This window comes from Salminus brasiliensis, chromosome 10 (genome assembly GCF_030463535.1).
Source record: "Salminus brasiliensis chromosome 10, fSalBra1.hap2, whole genome shotgun sequence".
NCBI lineage: Eukaryota > Metazoa > Chordata > Actinopteri > Characiformes > Bryconidae > Salminus > Salminus brasiliensis.
The window spans coordinates 6,468,388-6,484,368 of record NC_132887.1 but is presented as its reverse complement, the minus strand read 5'-3'; the positions used below and the strand labels follow the sequence as shown (position 1 = coordinate 6,484,368).

Here is a 15,981-nt window from a genome sequence, read left to right as displayed (position 1 = left end):
GCCCACCTGTACTCCACTCCTATAACTAGGCTAAATCCACAATAGACCAAATGAAACTTGTTCAGAATGCTGCAGCAAGAATATGACCATGTACAAGGAGGAGAGAACATACTAAACCCGTTCTAGCATCATTACACTGTCTGCCTGTTTTTTTAAGAAATTATTTTAAGATTCTTTTATTAATTATCTTTTTTATATTATTGGGTTTGCACCTCCCTATGTCTATAAATGCCAATGAGAATATGTTTCAAAAAATACAAATGGGGTACTCACTTTGTCCTCTTTTAGCGCTACCTTTAACTAAATAGATGTTTTACTTTACAGGAACGGGACCTGGAGCGACTGCGGCGGCAGTGGCTGGCTGCTCTCACTAAGAGACAGGAGTACCTGGACAAGCATCTCCAGACCCTGGTCAGCAAAACAGGTATGAAGTGATCCCTGTTGCACAGTTATTTATATTTCAAGGGTCCATGACTGAACTAGCTGGCTATGAAAAATAAGTGATAAGCGTGCATCAGTGGGGCAGGTTTGATGCTGATGCTGCAGCATCAGTTTGTACAGCTGGTAAAATTTGAAACCACTTGGTTTAAGCTCAGACTGAGGTGTTAAGTTACATTAGGCTGCATAATGGACTAAGACATGTAACTGAGTGATGGTAAAGGTCTGATCTTCTTTGTTTATGATCAGATAAGTCAGAGGATGATGTGGAAAGGGAGGCTCAGCTGCTGGAGTGTCGTCTGACTCTGACTGAGGAGAGGAATTCAGTAATGGTGCCCTCTGCTGGTAGTGGCATTCCCGGAGCTCCTGCAGAGTGGTGAGGCATTAGTGACCTATAATGCATGGTTCTTAATACATGGCATGTTCTATTTTTATTATTCTGTATATATAATGTGTTTTGTTATTTATTCTGTAGTTATGCTGGTTAAAAAAATATGACTTTAATTAAATTCTGCCCACATTTAACTCTATAAGCAGTGGAAAGTGTGGTGGTTGGGGCAAGTGTCTTCTGTATTCAGTGTGTGCAACATGTTTTCATACTCAATATATTTAGAACATAAAAATATAACTTCTAAACTTCGTCTAAATGCTTTATTTTAAGCAGATGTGTTTTGATATTGTGCCTTGTTTTGGCAGGGTACCGGTGCCTGGGATGGAAACTCACATTCCAGTCCTCTTCCTCGACCTAAGTGGTATGTTAACTCAAGCACTCCACAAATTGCCAAAACGCCAGCATGGTCTGCCGGTTAAATGTGAAATTCCACTCCCTCTCTCTTTCTTTCTCGCTCTTTCCCCCTTAGCGGATGACTTTAGCTCACAAGAAAACCTAGAAACACCCGAAGCTGGTGGGTGGGATGCCAGCCTCAGTGGTGAGGATGAAGATGAGTTCTTTGACTTGCAGATCGTCAAACATTACGATGGAGAGGCAAGTAGACCGCACATTCAGCATCCCCAGTCTTCTCAGTGTAGCATGTGAAATGTTAATGATGCTGCTGTTTTGTACTCAGGTGAAGGCAGAGGCGTCCTGGGACTCCACAGTTCATGAGTGTCCGCAGCTGAGTCGAGGGGGAGCTCCAGACCAGAGGGTTTACCTGACTGTGCGGACTGTGGTGCAGCTCAGCCACCCAGCAGAGATGCAGTTGGTCTTACGCAAGCGCATCTGTGTGAATCTCACTGGACGACAGGTTAGAGCGCCACTATAGCACTGTTGCATTGTCCAAGCAACTGCTCTCATTAGCAACACCAATCTCAACCTGAACGAACACACACACAATCTCTTCAACTGAACACCACGCTACTATACTAATACTGCACTGCACACCTTGTTTACATATGCAGTGCTGTGTACCACAACAGACTGGTCTACCTTAGCGTACACACCTAGACGTCTTGTACTCTCCTATTTACATGCACAACACATCGCTGAACTATGTTTTTATTTCTTACATTAGTATAATAATTTAGTTTGCACCTTAATCACCCAGCCTCCATGCACACACATTTGTATTTATTGTCTTTTGTACTATTGTCTTTGCATTTTCGTGTCTTGCCTATTGTCCTTGCACTATTGTACCATGTCCTCACTATTATTGCATCGGAGATGTAGCCTAACAGTATTTCGTTGTACTGTACAACCCTGTATAGTTAAAATGACAAAGTTGAATTGAATTAAAAACCACTACTACTTGTTCTGCAGGGTTTTGCCCAAAACTTCCTGAAAAGAATGTCCACAAGGAGCACTGTTCCTGGCTGTGGGGTCACCTTTGAGGTGGTGTCCAATATCCCAGGGGTAAGAATCATCAAAACTTTAAAAACTGTTTTTCTTTTTTTACAGCTTTACAGAATCAGTAATCAGAAAGAAGACAAGAGATCAACAACATAAGACATGCAAGTTGTGGGTACATATTTCTTATGACATCATGGTTCCCAATCTCAAGCCTGGGGCAACCATCTATGCATTCTTGTGTTTTCTGTAATCTAACACACCTGATTCAGCTCAGCTAGTTTTTAAAGCCTTTCCTGAGCAGAGTAAGGCAAGTCAAGAGTAGGGAAAAGCTAAATATATTCAGAGCATGGGACTGTGAATGAGGGCTGCTGTTTTGCTTTGTTACCTGATAGATATATTATACAAGGTGAAGTACAGGTGGGCAGTATGTTAAAAATCTAGCTTAAAATGTATTAATTATGCACATTTGTATCCTGATATGTAGTTTTGGATGTTTGCAAACAGGTTGGGGCTGATAAAATACGTCAACAAAATAGTAATAGCAGATTTTCTTAGCCAATAAAGGCTATAAGTGCACCTAAGTAGAGACTGAAAAAAGTCAATGAAGTGGTAAGATTAAATAAATACATTATCATAGTGGATTGACACCCACTCCGCTTTCAAAATACTTATGACTTATTACAGTTACTTATTACAGTTTATGCAGTTACTAGTTGTTGTTTTTGTTCACCGGCTGTCTGTAGTTGGTTTAAATGCCCATTGGTTTATGAAGAATGCAGTTGTTTGGAATTACAGACCATTAACATAAAATTTGCTAACGTAACTTAATACTCTGTGTCAGCCATGAGTGCTTCTTAAAGTAGCTGAATGTATTTTTTACTAGGGGTGCCCACAAACATTTGGACATGGTGTATTTGATTGTGCTACATGCATTCCCTAGGCTAGAGACATATATGCTGTTTGGCCGTGTGTTCGAGTAGACAACCGGCTGCACATAACTGTTCACGTACTTGTGCTATGCGTATTACTGGATTACTATGCATTACTATGGCTTCCTTTAGAGGGCAGACCACTCAGATTTTTTGCCAGCTGTTCTGACAAGCATGTTTATCGCTGTGCATGGTGTAATTTCGGACCTGGTCACACAGTCTTTTTATTTTTTTCAGAGCTTTCCTCCATTTTTATGCTGCTGAGAGTTTGCACTGTCCATACTGTCTGTACCGTGTGCACTTCACCTTCCATACACACAGCATTCGTGCACTAAAACAATGCACCGAAGGAGCACAAGATGTGCGAGGCAGCCATCATTCATATGTGAATGCGTAGTTAACAGCAGGTATATCTCTCAGCCATAGAACAGGAAGTGATGTACCCATAAAATCCAGACATGAATGCATCCTACACCTACAGGTCTGAGTTACTCAGCATTTTCATGCGCCAGTGATCCAAAAGAGAATAACGTGGAGACCCGCTGTGTGCTCCCTGAAGGGGGAAAACAATTTAAGTATGAATTTGCCCATCAGGATGCACAGAGCTCCGAGGACCGAGAGATGCTGGCCCGGATGGCTGCGAGCGCAGAGAACCCCAAGTCCTCAGACAATGAAGCAGCCATAGAGAAATATCTGCGCAGTGTTCTGGCTGTGGAGAACATCCTCACCCTGGACCGCCTGCGACAGGTACGAACCTTAAACACGTGGTGTTTATCAGCTGGGTTTGAGTTAATGCATCCCACTGTGAGGAAGTGATAGGAAGTTTTATTTCATTGCTTTCTCTCTGCATTTGTATTCAGGAAGTGGCAGTAAAGGAGCACTTGGCGGGCAAAGGGAAGGGAAGCAGACGGAGTCTGAGCTCCCCCAGTGTGCACAGGGTAAGCCCTCACAACTGCTGCTGGACAGGCCTGCACAGAGAGCCCTTCTGTAGAGCTTAGAGAACCGATTAACACGTTCACATGACAGCTGAGTTGTGTGTGCAGGTCAGCTGGCCTCTCTCTGACTTCTGGCAAAGTTGGATAAGAGTTCGTTCCATTATTGTAGCGTTGCACCTACAAAGCGGATGAAATGATCAGCGTATTGACATTATTAGTTCATATAGTTATATTAGTTCCAAGCCACTTGGGAGTACTTGAATAAACTTTAAATAGAAACGGCAGGGTACAGCACCACCCATGAGCATGAGTTGTACTACGTGTATATTTATAAGTAAAGCTGCCTAAATAAAACAGCAAGTGTGATATTTTGATATCAGATTTCAGAAAGTGCTCACAGCAGAAGTGTAGGCAGGATATTTGGCCTATATCACTTATTAGATAATACAGATAAAGTAACATATGTTTAATAAATATTTATTTTATTAATTTATTTTTGATTCATTATTTACACTTTTAACACTCGAGTCATAACAGTCCGACTAGGACCGGAAAAAGCAGAATTGTCATAAATGTAAAAAACAAACCACAAAAAAACAAGAATTCTAATGTATTAATCGACTTGATATAAGACCGACAATTACACAGTAATTGGGAACCTCTATCCTTTTGGATAGTCTGGATCCATTTAGATCGTAGCATGTGCTTGGTCAGACAATTATGAAAATCATGAGTCATATTTTTGTTTGTTTATTTATTTATGACTCACTGATTTGTGAGGTTTTTACTGGAAATAAGTGAAAAAAAATCAAGTGACCAAAATCATAATGCTTTATGGCTTCTGGTAATGAAGTATTATTTGGAAACATAATAAAAAGTAACTACTTTAGAAGCTGTAGAAGAATGTATGAACAATACACATTTCCTCTTAAAATGATGTTTTTTTGCATGAAATGCATTTCTTTATAAAAATGGATTTTTAGAAATGGAAACGAGATTGAAGAATATATATGTGTGTTTTTCTGCCCCTAGTTATCTGGGAGTAGACAGGATCTGTCACTGAACTCAAGCCTAGAGGATAACAAGGTAGGAGTCCTGTCTGTTCTGTGTGCCTCATCAGCAGTAAATCACAAGTGTGTGGAATTCTAAAATGGTGCTTTAAAGGAGACTTTGTCCAACCTTATATTAACCTCACATTACCTCTCTCTTCCTTTGTAAAGAATCGATGGGAAAGTCAGCAGGACATCTTCACAACATCTCCACAGTTCAGCCGCACGCTACCTCGGCCCGCCAGGGAGCCGACGCCTCCACCACAAAACCAGACCCAGACTCAACCTCAGGATCCTGAGCAAGGTAAACCAGCCAGGCTTTCTTTGAGTGATATCTCATTGCCTTCACTGCAGAATCTTCCTCTGCTTTGGCCAGTCTGTCCATCTACTTTCGTTCAGGCTACTACAAATTGCTTGAGGCTTGTCTGTCTGTTAAATAATATGAAATTAAAAGTAAATGAATTGATGTAAATGTAATGAATTTGAATGGGCAGATTACGTTTTTAATTATTTCATATAATTTTTACTTTTAATTCCTTAAAATATTACCAAGCCGTCTTTTAGTTTAAAAATCAACTTAATTAAAAAATGTCTATATATTTGTTGAATATAAATTTTCAGAATAATTATAATAAATGCTTCTCTAGGTGTATCACTCTGTTTTTCCATTGCTTCTATTTGTCTTGTCCAACTATTCATGTTTTTGTCGATGTGGCATTTATGTGTGCTCGCCTTCAATTTCTCGCACCCTTCCCTGTCCGCCTCCACCACGTCCGTCCTTGTTTCTCCGTCTCTTTTTGTTTTCCCCAATTCTGTGTTGGTCCTTTCTTTGCATCCACTTCTCCTTGGCTCCTCCCCAACCTCCCCACAGGACTTTCAGGGCTTGCTGCTTCTTATCTCTCCCCAGTCAAGGCCCTGGTCCCCCAGATGCCCAAGCTGCTGAAGTCCCTGTTCCCTGCTCGCGAGGATAAGAAGGACCTCCGTCCTTCTCCTCACTCTCAGCAGGTGCGTTTGCCTTCATTTGACTTTCACTGGACATGTAGAACAGTAGTGCTTTACTCTCAACTCCTAATAATCGGAGTTGTTGCTGGAAACAACCAAAATGTTGCCTAATATTTAATAGTAATTAATTACTTACGCTAGTAGTTAATTGAAAAAAAAATAACCCATATAATTGTGAATTAAATCATGAGGAAATCATAATTATTTACATTTGGTGAAAAATCCTTTATATTATTGTATTTTAATTAAATGTATTAACTGCACAATTGTGGTATGCGTTTGTTTACATTTAAGCTAATAAATAACATGAAAGCTTGAACTTGTCAGGGCACAAGTTCAAGCTTAAATGGACTGTAAACGTTATCCCCAGCCCTCTATTTAATAATGCATAATATAATTAAAAATAATAAAATTAGAATACAAAAAAAAAGTTAGTAAATTCTGCTTAAGCTGTGTCTTTGTCTGCTCTTGCAAACTGGACTGAGGGTCAAATAATGTGTTTTATACAGTGGAACAGCAGGTGCAAAAAGAGCATAAATTCTCAGGAAATAACTCAACTCAATAGCGGCTGCAGAATTAAATGGGTAAATTGCATGCCATGGGCTCAAGCATCCGCTATGAAATGTTGCAGATATATCTCTTCCTGCACTGGCCGGATTTTAACTACATAGGATTTATTGGTGTCTTTTTATGACTGCAAATTTAAACCGTCTTGACCAATTTAGTATGTGGGTAAGGCTGCTCTGTGTTCCTAATACATCATTTCCATATAGAGAGAATTTGCTCATGCTGCATTGCCAGTGTAATCCAGCCATGCTGTTATCCTTCTAAGGTTACGGCAAATTACGTAAATGTATGATTTATAGGATGTAGTCAGCTTTTTTATATATATATATATATATATATATATATATATATATATATATATATATATATATATTTTTTTTTTTTTTTTTTTTTTCATTATGAAAAATAGTCTTTCTTCTGTGTTGAACTAGATTCCAAGAAACCTGTTTAGTATGCACAAGCACTTAAAGGCATCCCAGTGAATTCAATTTCTCGTCATAATCTTTGATCATATTTTATGCAGCACCGTACACTGAAAAGAGCTTGAACTCTTTGACAGTGCGTACATGCACATACACACCCACACCCACATCACACACTTCTTTTGAACCCTGTCAGTATTTCACATCAAGCAGATTTCACTTTCTCTCTGCAAAAAACTCACAAATCCAGCTATTCCATTGTAAAAGTGCATTTTCTGCCAATCCTTCCAGCATGTACCCCGAATTGTGATGCAAACCAGCAATAACCCTGATGAAAGCAGAGTTCGAATAGAACCGGTAAGAGGATCCCAAACAGCACACTCCACCTCTATCTCCACAGATATCCCTGAATCCACAGTTTAATGGGCCCATATCATTAAAACACATTTTCCTTTTTAGTAATGTGGCTAACATCCTAATAGACTTATGCAGTAGAACAGTAACACAAAAAAAAGGTTGATAATATCTGAGCATGAGGACGGTATTTCAGCATTACAATGTGTGTGTCAGATTTCTGTTCTGTGTATATCTAGTACATGACCAAATAATCTCATTCCCCCCCATGTACATTTAAATGAGCCACAGGGTGGGGGCGCTGTGGGTGCTTACTGATTATTGAGGTCAGGCACTGAAAACAGGTGGGGAAAGAAAACAAGCCCACTGTAGTTCTGAGTTTAGCAAAGCTGGGTTTGACAAAAACACAGTGCAATGTGCCTGAAAACAGTGGAAAACACTCATGAAAAGACCATTTACTCTCAGATATGAGGCTTTATCCTCTAAACGTGTGTGACTTGAGCCTGAGTTTGCTGGAACATGGCCTGTGCTGTGGTATTAAGCCTGCTAGCTTGCTTGTTTATACCTAGATAGCCAGCTATGAGTCTCGTTCCACTCCCAGCACCAGTTTCTCAGAGTTTTTATCCTCAATGCTTGTGTCTGTAGCTCAGCAGTTAGTCAACAGCAGCTGCACTGGGCTGTCTGATACTCTGTGGAGCTGTAGCAAAGCTAGTTAACGAAAATCTAGCTTAGCCAGTGGGCTACAGATCCAAAACCATGGAGAAGAAAACTTCAAATTCAGCTTTCTGTCCTTCCAATCTTAGTCACCAGCTGCTCGAGTCATTCTCGTCTAGACATTTAAGATGCACCCACACAACAGTCTTAAGTGGACTTGTAGGATATGGGCCCTTTCACTTATAAAGCATGATCTGCTTCTCCTGCATGTCTTTTACCTTGCTTGCCTGAATTCAGAAGCTCTTAGCATGCTGTTGGTCGTTTCATAGTAGATTGAGCTAGCTGTGGCTATGCCTTCCCTCAGGTGCCAGTAATAGGGAGAAGTCCTGGCTCAGAGAAACCCTCAGACAGCCCTGACGCCCTGCCCTCTTCCATGCATGACTCGCATGACCTGCCCCTCAGCCCCATCAGTGAAGCTTCCAGTGGCTATTTCTCCACCAGTGTCTCCACCGCAACCCTTTCTGACGTCTCCGCCGCTTGCGGGGACCTTGCCCCCACCCCAACCACCCACGTTGGTCCAGAGTCAGCCAAACAAGCAGTGGATGCGGGCGAGGACAGTTTAGGCCTCCCCGTTAACGCCTCAATTACTCCTGCAGAAGCTGGGCTAAAGTGGGGCTCTGCTGAGCTGCTTAGAAAAGAGGAGCTTCAGCAGACCCTGAACCCCAAAGACTCTCAGGCTGCTTCCAGGAACGGGGTTGCCTCCTCTCACACAGAAACAAAACTGACAGTCATCCCTCCTTTAGTACCCAAAGCTGCTACAGATCACCCTTTCTCCCTTCAGAGGGTCAAACCCTCAGACCTCAAGTCATTTAATCGCATTCTGGGTGAAAATGAAGAAGAGCGAGGTGGAAGAGTTTCAACTGGGCATCCTCAGCAGGCGGACAGTCTGGAGAAGCTGGAGATCACCTCTGATGAAGAGGTGGGCAAGAACACTGACCTTCCTCGCTGGCTGAAAGTAGGGGAGAACGTCACGGTAGCTGGCAGTAAATGCGGCACTGTGCGCTATATCGGGCTCACTGACTTCTCCGATGGCACCTGGGTTGGTGTGGAGCTTGACAGTCCTGCGGGTAAGTGGCAGTTCTTTTTCTCTTAGGAATTCGTTTGTCAAACAAGACTAGTATAGGGAACTGTATGACCTCTCTAAAAGTAGATGAAAGTATATCATGTTAAAATGGAACATTAAACTAGTAGGTAGGGCTGGGCAATATTAATAATTTGATTGATTAATTGCTATTAATCATATTAATATTAATTCCAAATTTATCAAGGTTATACTATTTTCAAGTGTAAATGTATTTAATAATTGTTTTTAAAATGTAGTAAGTTATTGAGTCCTTTCTTCCTGATTCCTGATCTGGTTTATATTTGACTGCTTTGGTCTGTTTTAACCTCTTAAAATACAGAACACATATTTCACAGATCATAGATACAGTACTTATTATTCATATTGCAAAAAAGATATGTCAAACTGAAATGTTTGTGGGCACCCCTTCTAATTAATGCACTTCGCTACCATCATATGACGCAGATGTGCCAATTCTCACACACACACACACACACACACACACACACACACACACACACACACACACACACACACACACACACACAGCTTGTCTAGGCCCTGTAGAGTACTGCCAATAAAGAATGACTCTGGAGTAGATAGACATGAACCTATTAATTGACACTATGTCTAATGCCAGGCGTGGGCTAGAGGGGTATAAAGCCCCCCAGCATTGAGCTGTGGAGCAGTGGAACTGTGTTCTCTGGAATGATGGTGAATGGCACTTTATCCAATACTACTAGGATAAGTTGGTCGCTTGATGCTGAATACAGCAACTCTTTAACAGTGTACTCTTTAACTCTCTTTACTTAGCCTTTTTATTTTACTTAGTGTTACTTTAGTGTACTTGGGGTGTGTTTGTGTGTAAAATAAAATAAATTAAATAAATAAAAATAAATAGATAGATAGAGAGATAGAGAGATAGAGAGAGAGAGAGAGAGAGAGATGGATAGAGGACCATTACTCCAATCCTCCCCCCCTTTTTTCTTTCTCTCTCTCTCTCTCTCTCTCTCTCTCTCACTTCCTCTCTGTTGCATTTATACACAAAAACACATTAATTATTCCAGATAATAAGTTTTAAAAAATAGTCCCAGAAAATTAGACCTATTGAGTTCCACTGAGGATGCCTGGCCTGTTTTCAGCTCTTAAAAAGCAGTGTTGCAGTATGTCACGATCACAGTATACCAGTAAATACAGTATGCTGTCCACCACTAGTAGGAGATATAAGGCTCTATTACTTGTTCACTACACTAGCTTTGGCGCTCTAGTGTAAAACTACAGAATCAATGTTCAGACACTGAATTTGTGGTGGAAGGTGTTAAAATCAGTTTTTTTTCAAATTTATTTGTGTCCTAATTTACTCTTTCTGATCAACCCATTTGTTTGTGACGAACCTTAACAGACTTTCTCTTTGTTTATTTCAAATCAGGCAAGAACGATGGCTCGGTAGGAGGCCGTCAGTACTTCCGCTGCAACCCTGGTTATGGAGTGCTAGTACGGCCGGATCGAGTGAGTCGACGGGAGGGCTCCAAGCGGCACGGGGAGAATCGGCGCAGTGGAGAGTTCAGCCAGTTTCCCCAGATGAGGGGAGGTTCAGGCATGACCATTCATAAAGCAGAGAATCGCAAATCCTGGAGCAGCTGAACACCATCGCTGCAGACCAGGCGAAGCTTTTGCTTATGAGTGCCTGACTGAGGAAAAACTTGTGTGCTCGTGTGCTCTTCTCCAGTCTGCTCTTCTCTAGTCTGCTGAGACTGCATCTCTGGGGCTCCGTTCTGGATGGAGCTGGTACAGCTTATCTTCACCCACACCTCAACGGCTCAACACCGGCTTCAGTGCTTCCGTGATGCGTAGCACAGAGGAACCGCGATACTGAATTGAACTGTAATGGGTGTAATGGGTCTCCTCGAGTATAAAAGACCTTAAACTAACTTCAAAAGCTTTGGAGTCAAACCATCATTCTTGTCCTGCCCTGATTCTATTTTGCAAGAGTCCTTTTGTAGACTCTTGCTTTTTAAGCGATTTATGCATGATTGCTCTTCCCTGTTCAGTCGAGAGAAAAAAATCTGTGCTGAGTTTCCGGAATGTGCCTTTTGTGAATTAAGTTTTAATTACTTAATTTTTTTACATATATATATATATAGACGTCCCGTCATTCCTCCAGAACACTAGTGAGAATGGCTTTGGTCAGCGCGAGGTCGTCTCAGGGACTGGTCAGAGATTCTGGTTGTGCCTGTTATAAGAGTAGGTGGTTTTCGCACCAGTAGCATGGCTGTATGCATGTAGAATAACTGTTCCGGTTGTGAAGGTGCTTGTTTTGTTGTTCTTGTTTTGTCTTTGTCTTTGTGAAGGTATGGTAGATACGGTCATTAATGACCAGAGGTTTAATGCTGCGTTATGTTGTGAAGTGCTGTGATTAGTGGATCGGACATGGGAGGGGAGAAGATGGGGTTGTGGAGCGGCTTTAAGAGAAAAGACAGTAGTGTTATAATGGGGAGTAGGGAAAAGACCACTGGATGCCTCTGTTCAACAGAGCTCCATGCATGTTGATCTGATTTGACTGTGATGGTGATGTATGATCTTGTGAAACTGGAACTGGAACACTGTGCTTCATTTGAATGGGTTTACAGTGTAAAGCTGGTAGACTGGGCTGTCCTGCAAAGGTTTTTTGAAGTTGCACTGGAATTAAGGCCTTTTTGTTGAGACATTTGTACTGATGCTAGGCATCTAGATCTGACTGACGAGGCAGTTGAACGTTTTCTGAAGTCCGAAGCTGTGGATAAATGAAGGTTTCTGACAGATGTGGAGTACAGCACCGGTATGAGTTATGGCTTCAATTTGGTTCATGAAGTTTCTCAGTCTACCATGAGGAACCTTTTCCTTTCCAGTGCATGAATTTAGGACGAACACTATGTAATAAGGTGTGGACCAATTCCTGACAATGCCTATATCTACATTTCAGTGACTGGCATCAGACAGATGAGTTGAATGAAAGTCATTCCATAAAACGTACTAAGACTTTTAGTCACTACACCATAAAACATGCACATAGTTCTATATAATTTGCTGACTAATCTTTGCACATCAGAGCGGACAAGAAAGATGGGTTATACCATTGCATTTTTATCCTTAAAGTCATCATGTGATTTCTAATGCAATATCAGATTATCAAAATATATTTTAATGATTATAGGTGTCTTGATTTTCAGAAAATTTAGAAATCCTTTGAATTAAAATCTTTAATTTGCACATTTGATTTATTATACATGCCCACCCAGTGGGATTTTTTTTATTTTAAATATATAGTGAGTTAATCTAACCACGGCGCTCTGCATTTTATAGGACTTGGTGCTGAAGTAAAAAGCCATCGCAGTTCACAGTTTGAACTGACACAAATTGCTGTCTTCTCCCCAAGACGGTTCCATAAAGTAGTATTTATTTTCTTGATTTCTTTTTTTTTATCTGATAACCCCAGTCTTCTATGAGAGTCTTCTATAAGAAGAAAAGCATGAGTATGCATCACTGTTTCTTCCTCACTTTGCAGAGAGCGAGTTCTGGGCACCTTCAAAAAGTCTCGGTCTTCATTCAGAACATATCTTTATCCATATCTGTGCCTCGTGGATCTAGAAATTATACACACAAGTAGCACAACCCGAACACTGCTTCGAGGCTTCGATGAGGCTGGTGTGCAGAGACAACCTACAGGCAAGGGAGACTTTGAGATGTTTTATGTTGAGTGCTGTCTGCCTGACCCATGGCTCTCATTTTACACTGGGGATGTTTTGTAAGTATTAGGTGTCTAACCGCTCTCAGTCATCCTGAAATATTAGTTATCCTTTTGTGTATGCAATGTCGTTGTCTTTGCGAGTATGGACAGTTAATATCACCACGAGCGCTGGCCAGAGTGGCCTTACATGCTTTAGATGCTAGGTAGTTGTACTGGTTATCATGAGAAAGGGGAAGTGACCTTAATGTAGACTGTTTTTCAGTAAAGGGATCCCCTTACGCCTCTGTCATTTCAGTGACCAACATAGGTATTACTGAGGCAATATACTAGACTATATTTTGCCAGGATAGCATATTTTAATATTCAAGTGCAATTTACAGTTTATCACTGATTTCCTGTTGATTTACTTATACCCAGTCATCACAGTTCATGACATGACATTGCTAATCATCATTATTGATGTATGCACGGTTTTACTTAGGGCTGGGTATCGTTCAACAACAATAATAATTATAATAATAATTATTATTATTATTATTATTTAATACTGATAAACAGAAGTGTTTTTTTCTCTAGTTCAAGGATAATATCCACAATTTACATCACACCCAAAACCAAGCTGTGTGGTGGGGACGTTCAGTGGAGATACGGCTGTTATTATTAAAGGTGTAGGTCTCCCAAAAACACTATTTTCCTTTCCTTCTTCTAGGATATTTATGGTGTCATACGTTTGCTTCTTTCATTTTGATGCGATCAGTTACACAGACCTTCATTACTTGTTAGCTACATTAGCTTTGCATTTCCAGTGCAAAATACAGACATGACTACATTTGGGTTGAATGCCTCTGTTCACTCTGAGCGAGTAGTGAGAAGATGGGATTTTGGAGGAGCTTTAGGAGAAAAGCCAGTAGTTTATTATAAAGGGGAATAGGGGAAAGACTACTGGAGGCCTGTGTTCAACAGCGCTCCCTTCATTCCTGTTGATCTGACTGTGATGATGATGATGTATCTGATCCAAGTCTGAGAAGTATTTGGAGTACCCTTCATTAGGATGGGGTTACAGTGTAAAACGGTTGATAAAATGCAAAGGTTTGAAGTTGCACTGGAATTAGGGCCTTTTTAGTCGGACGTATCCAGATCTGACTGCTGAGGCGAATTAACGTTTCCTAAAGTCCGAAGCTGAGGCTAAGTGTAATTGCGGTTTCTCAGTTTTCCATAAGGAATGTATTATTCCAGTAAACAAATTTAGGAAGGGCACATTGTAAGACGGTATGGATTCCTGTCAATGTCTGGCAATTAGATTGACTGGCATCCGGCATACGAGTTAATGAAACATACTAAGCAGTTAGCATATATGCATCTTTCATATCATTTCAGTTACATAGACTTCCATTGCTTGTTAGCTACATTAGCCTTGCATCTCCAGTGCAAAGCTACAGAGGAAAACTTCAGACACCAAACATATCTTGGCTGATGGGGGAAATTGTGTACATTTGACTAGTCAGTTAACTACGCCTTTAATAACATGCTTGTTCTGGTCAGCTGTGTGGATAATTGACTTACTGACACACATTGACTAAAACTGACCACTCGGGCAGTGAAATTTCACTTGAAATTTGAAGTGCTGAATTTTGATACCCAGCTCTAATTCCCCCCACCCCCGTGCTGTTTGTACTGCCCTGTGTGTGTGTGTGTAGGTCCACAGGGCGTTGATCATGTGTTAAGTGCTATCAATATTCATATCTGGCCTGTAATTTCTGTGACGCCGATCCAGAGCAATACTAAAGCGACCACAAAGTGGCCTTTCAGCTTCATTCCAGCTGGGTCAGTGACTGTGCTGGCTTGATGTCAGCGCGGATGAAAGTGCTCTCCTCCGTTTTAAAAATCACCCCACAGGGGCCGCAGCGGAGAGCGTGCAGGCTGTTTGGGGAGAAACGCGCTCTGCTGTCTGTGTTTACACAGATGTGCAGCTGCGCCTGCTTCAGAAACTCTCTGCCCTTTTCCCAGCCTCGCTCCTTCCTCCTCTCTCCGGTCCGAAGTGCAGTTCCCTGTACAGTGCTATTGGTGTCTGACACTGGTCTGTGCCTCATCCTGGAGTTTCAGTGATTTTTATGGTCATGAATCATTTCCTCAGTTGATTTGTGTGAGTGTGTGTGTGTGTGTGTGTGTATTGCAGAGTATACTGTATGTTGTGTGTATGTATATAGGTGCATTCTGAGACGCCAATCTGAGCACAAGTTTGGGATTAATTTAATTATTTGTAATTCTATGCTGATATCCAAAGAGTAATCATGTATAATAATTCATTTATAATTTCTTTTATATCAACTGTACAATAATCTCCCTGTAAAGGAAAAATAAAACGTGAACTGATTTACCAATTTTAAAGCGCCTAATGATTGGTCAGTGGCTACTGTAAATTTGGGATGCCCTGTGGTTTCGTGTGGAATTAAAAGTCATTTATTGTTAAACGATAATTTTGACCATGATTCCATTTATAAAAGCAATAAAAGCGGAAAACATCCAGGGGAGTGAATACTTTTTAAAGGGACTTTATTAATTCTATGGAAATGTTAGATTTCTGTTACGCTGATCCAGGGATTTAGTACCAATTTCGACATTTTTATAAAACATTTTGTCACAAGAAAGTATTAGGGAAGTTTTATAGGCTGCATAATAATGGAAAGTAGGAGTTTACTTTATTGACTACCACTATACTTTAATTAAATGGTGTAAATCTAAATTTATTAATCAGTCATTAATTAATTGTAATCATTGGTTCGCCATTGGTTGGGGAGGTCGCACAAAAACGCAGCGTAAATGCTCTAAAACAGGCCACAGGGAGGACTCTTTGGAGGGCCAACAGGGTGGGAAGAGGTTAAGAACGGCATGAGCAAGAGACAGACCAGTAAGCGCTCCGAATTGATCTGAAAATTTTGATTTATCATTTATTATATTTGGACTTTCATCCTTTTTTTGTTCTTTTTCTTCAAAC

General features: G+C 40.8%; 1 protein-coding gene across 3 annotated transcripts in view; it reads left to right on the top strand.

Moving 5' to 3' along the window:
* The window catches only part of kif13ba (kinesin family member 13Ba), a 53,047-nt gene extending 37,684 nt beyond the window's left edge, over nt 1–15,363 (top strand). For 2 of the 3 annotated variants that reach the window (XM_072689045.1, XM_072689044.1), the window contains exons 27-40: nt 325–424; nt 688–814; nt 1,135–1,190; nt 1,299–1,423; nt 1,506–1,682; nt 2,195–2,287; nt 3,748–3,900; nt 4,014–4,091; nt 5,121–5,174; nt 5,309–5,441; nt 6,009–6,142; nt 7,420–7,485; nt 8,501–9,263; nt 10,689–15,363. In XM_072689045.1, the coding sequence (XP_072545146.1) occupies nt 325–424; nt 688–814; nt 1,135–1,190; nt 1,299–1,423; nt 1,506–1,682; nt 2,195–2,287; nt 3,748–3,900; nt 4,014–4,091; nt 5,121–5,174; nt 5,309–5,441; nt 6,009–6,142; nt 7,420–7,485; nt 8,501–9,263; nt 10,689–10,903 (2,274 nt within the window). In that variant the 3' untranslated portion in view covers nt 10,904–15,363. The remainder of the gene's footprint in view (nt 1–324; nt 425–687; nt 815–1,134; nt 1,191–1,298; nt 1,424–1,505; nt 1,683–2,194; nt 2,288–3,747; nt 3,901–4,013; nt 4,092–5,120; nt 5,175–5,308; nt 5,442–6,008; nt 6,143–7,419; nt 7,486–8,500; nt 9,264–10,688) is intronic. The other variant, XM_072689047.1, reaches the window with a different exon arrangement.
* Nucleotides 15,364–15,981: the final 618 nt, after the last annotated feature.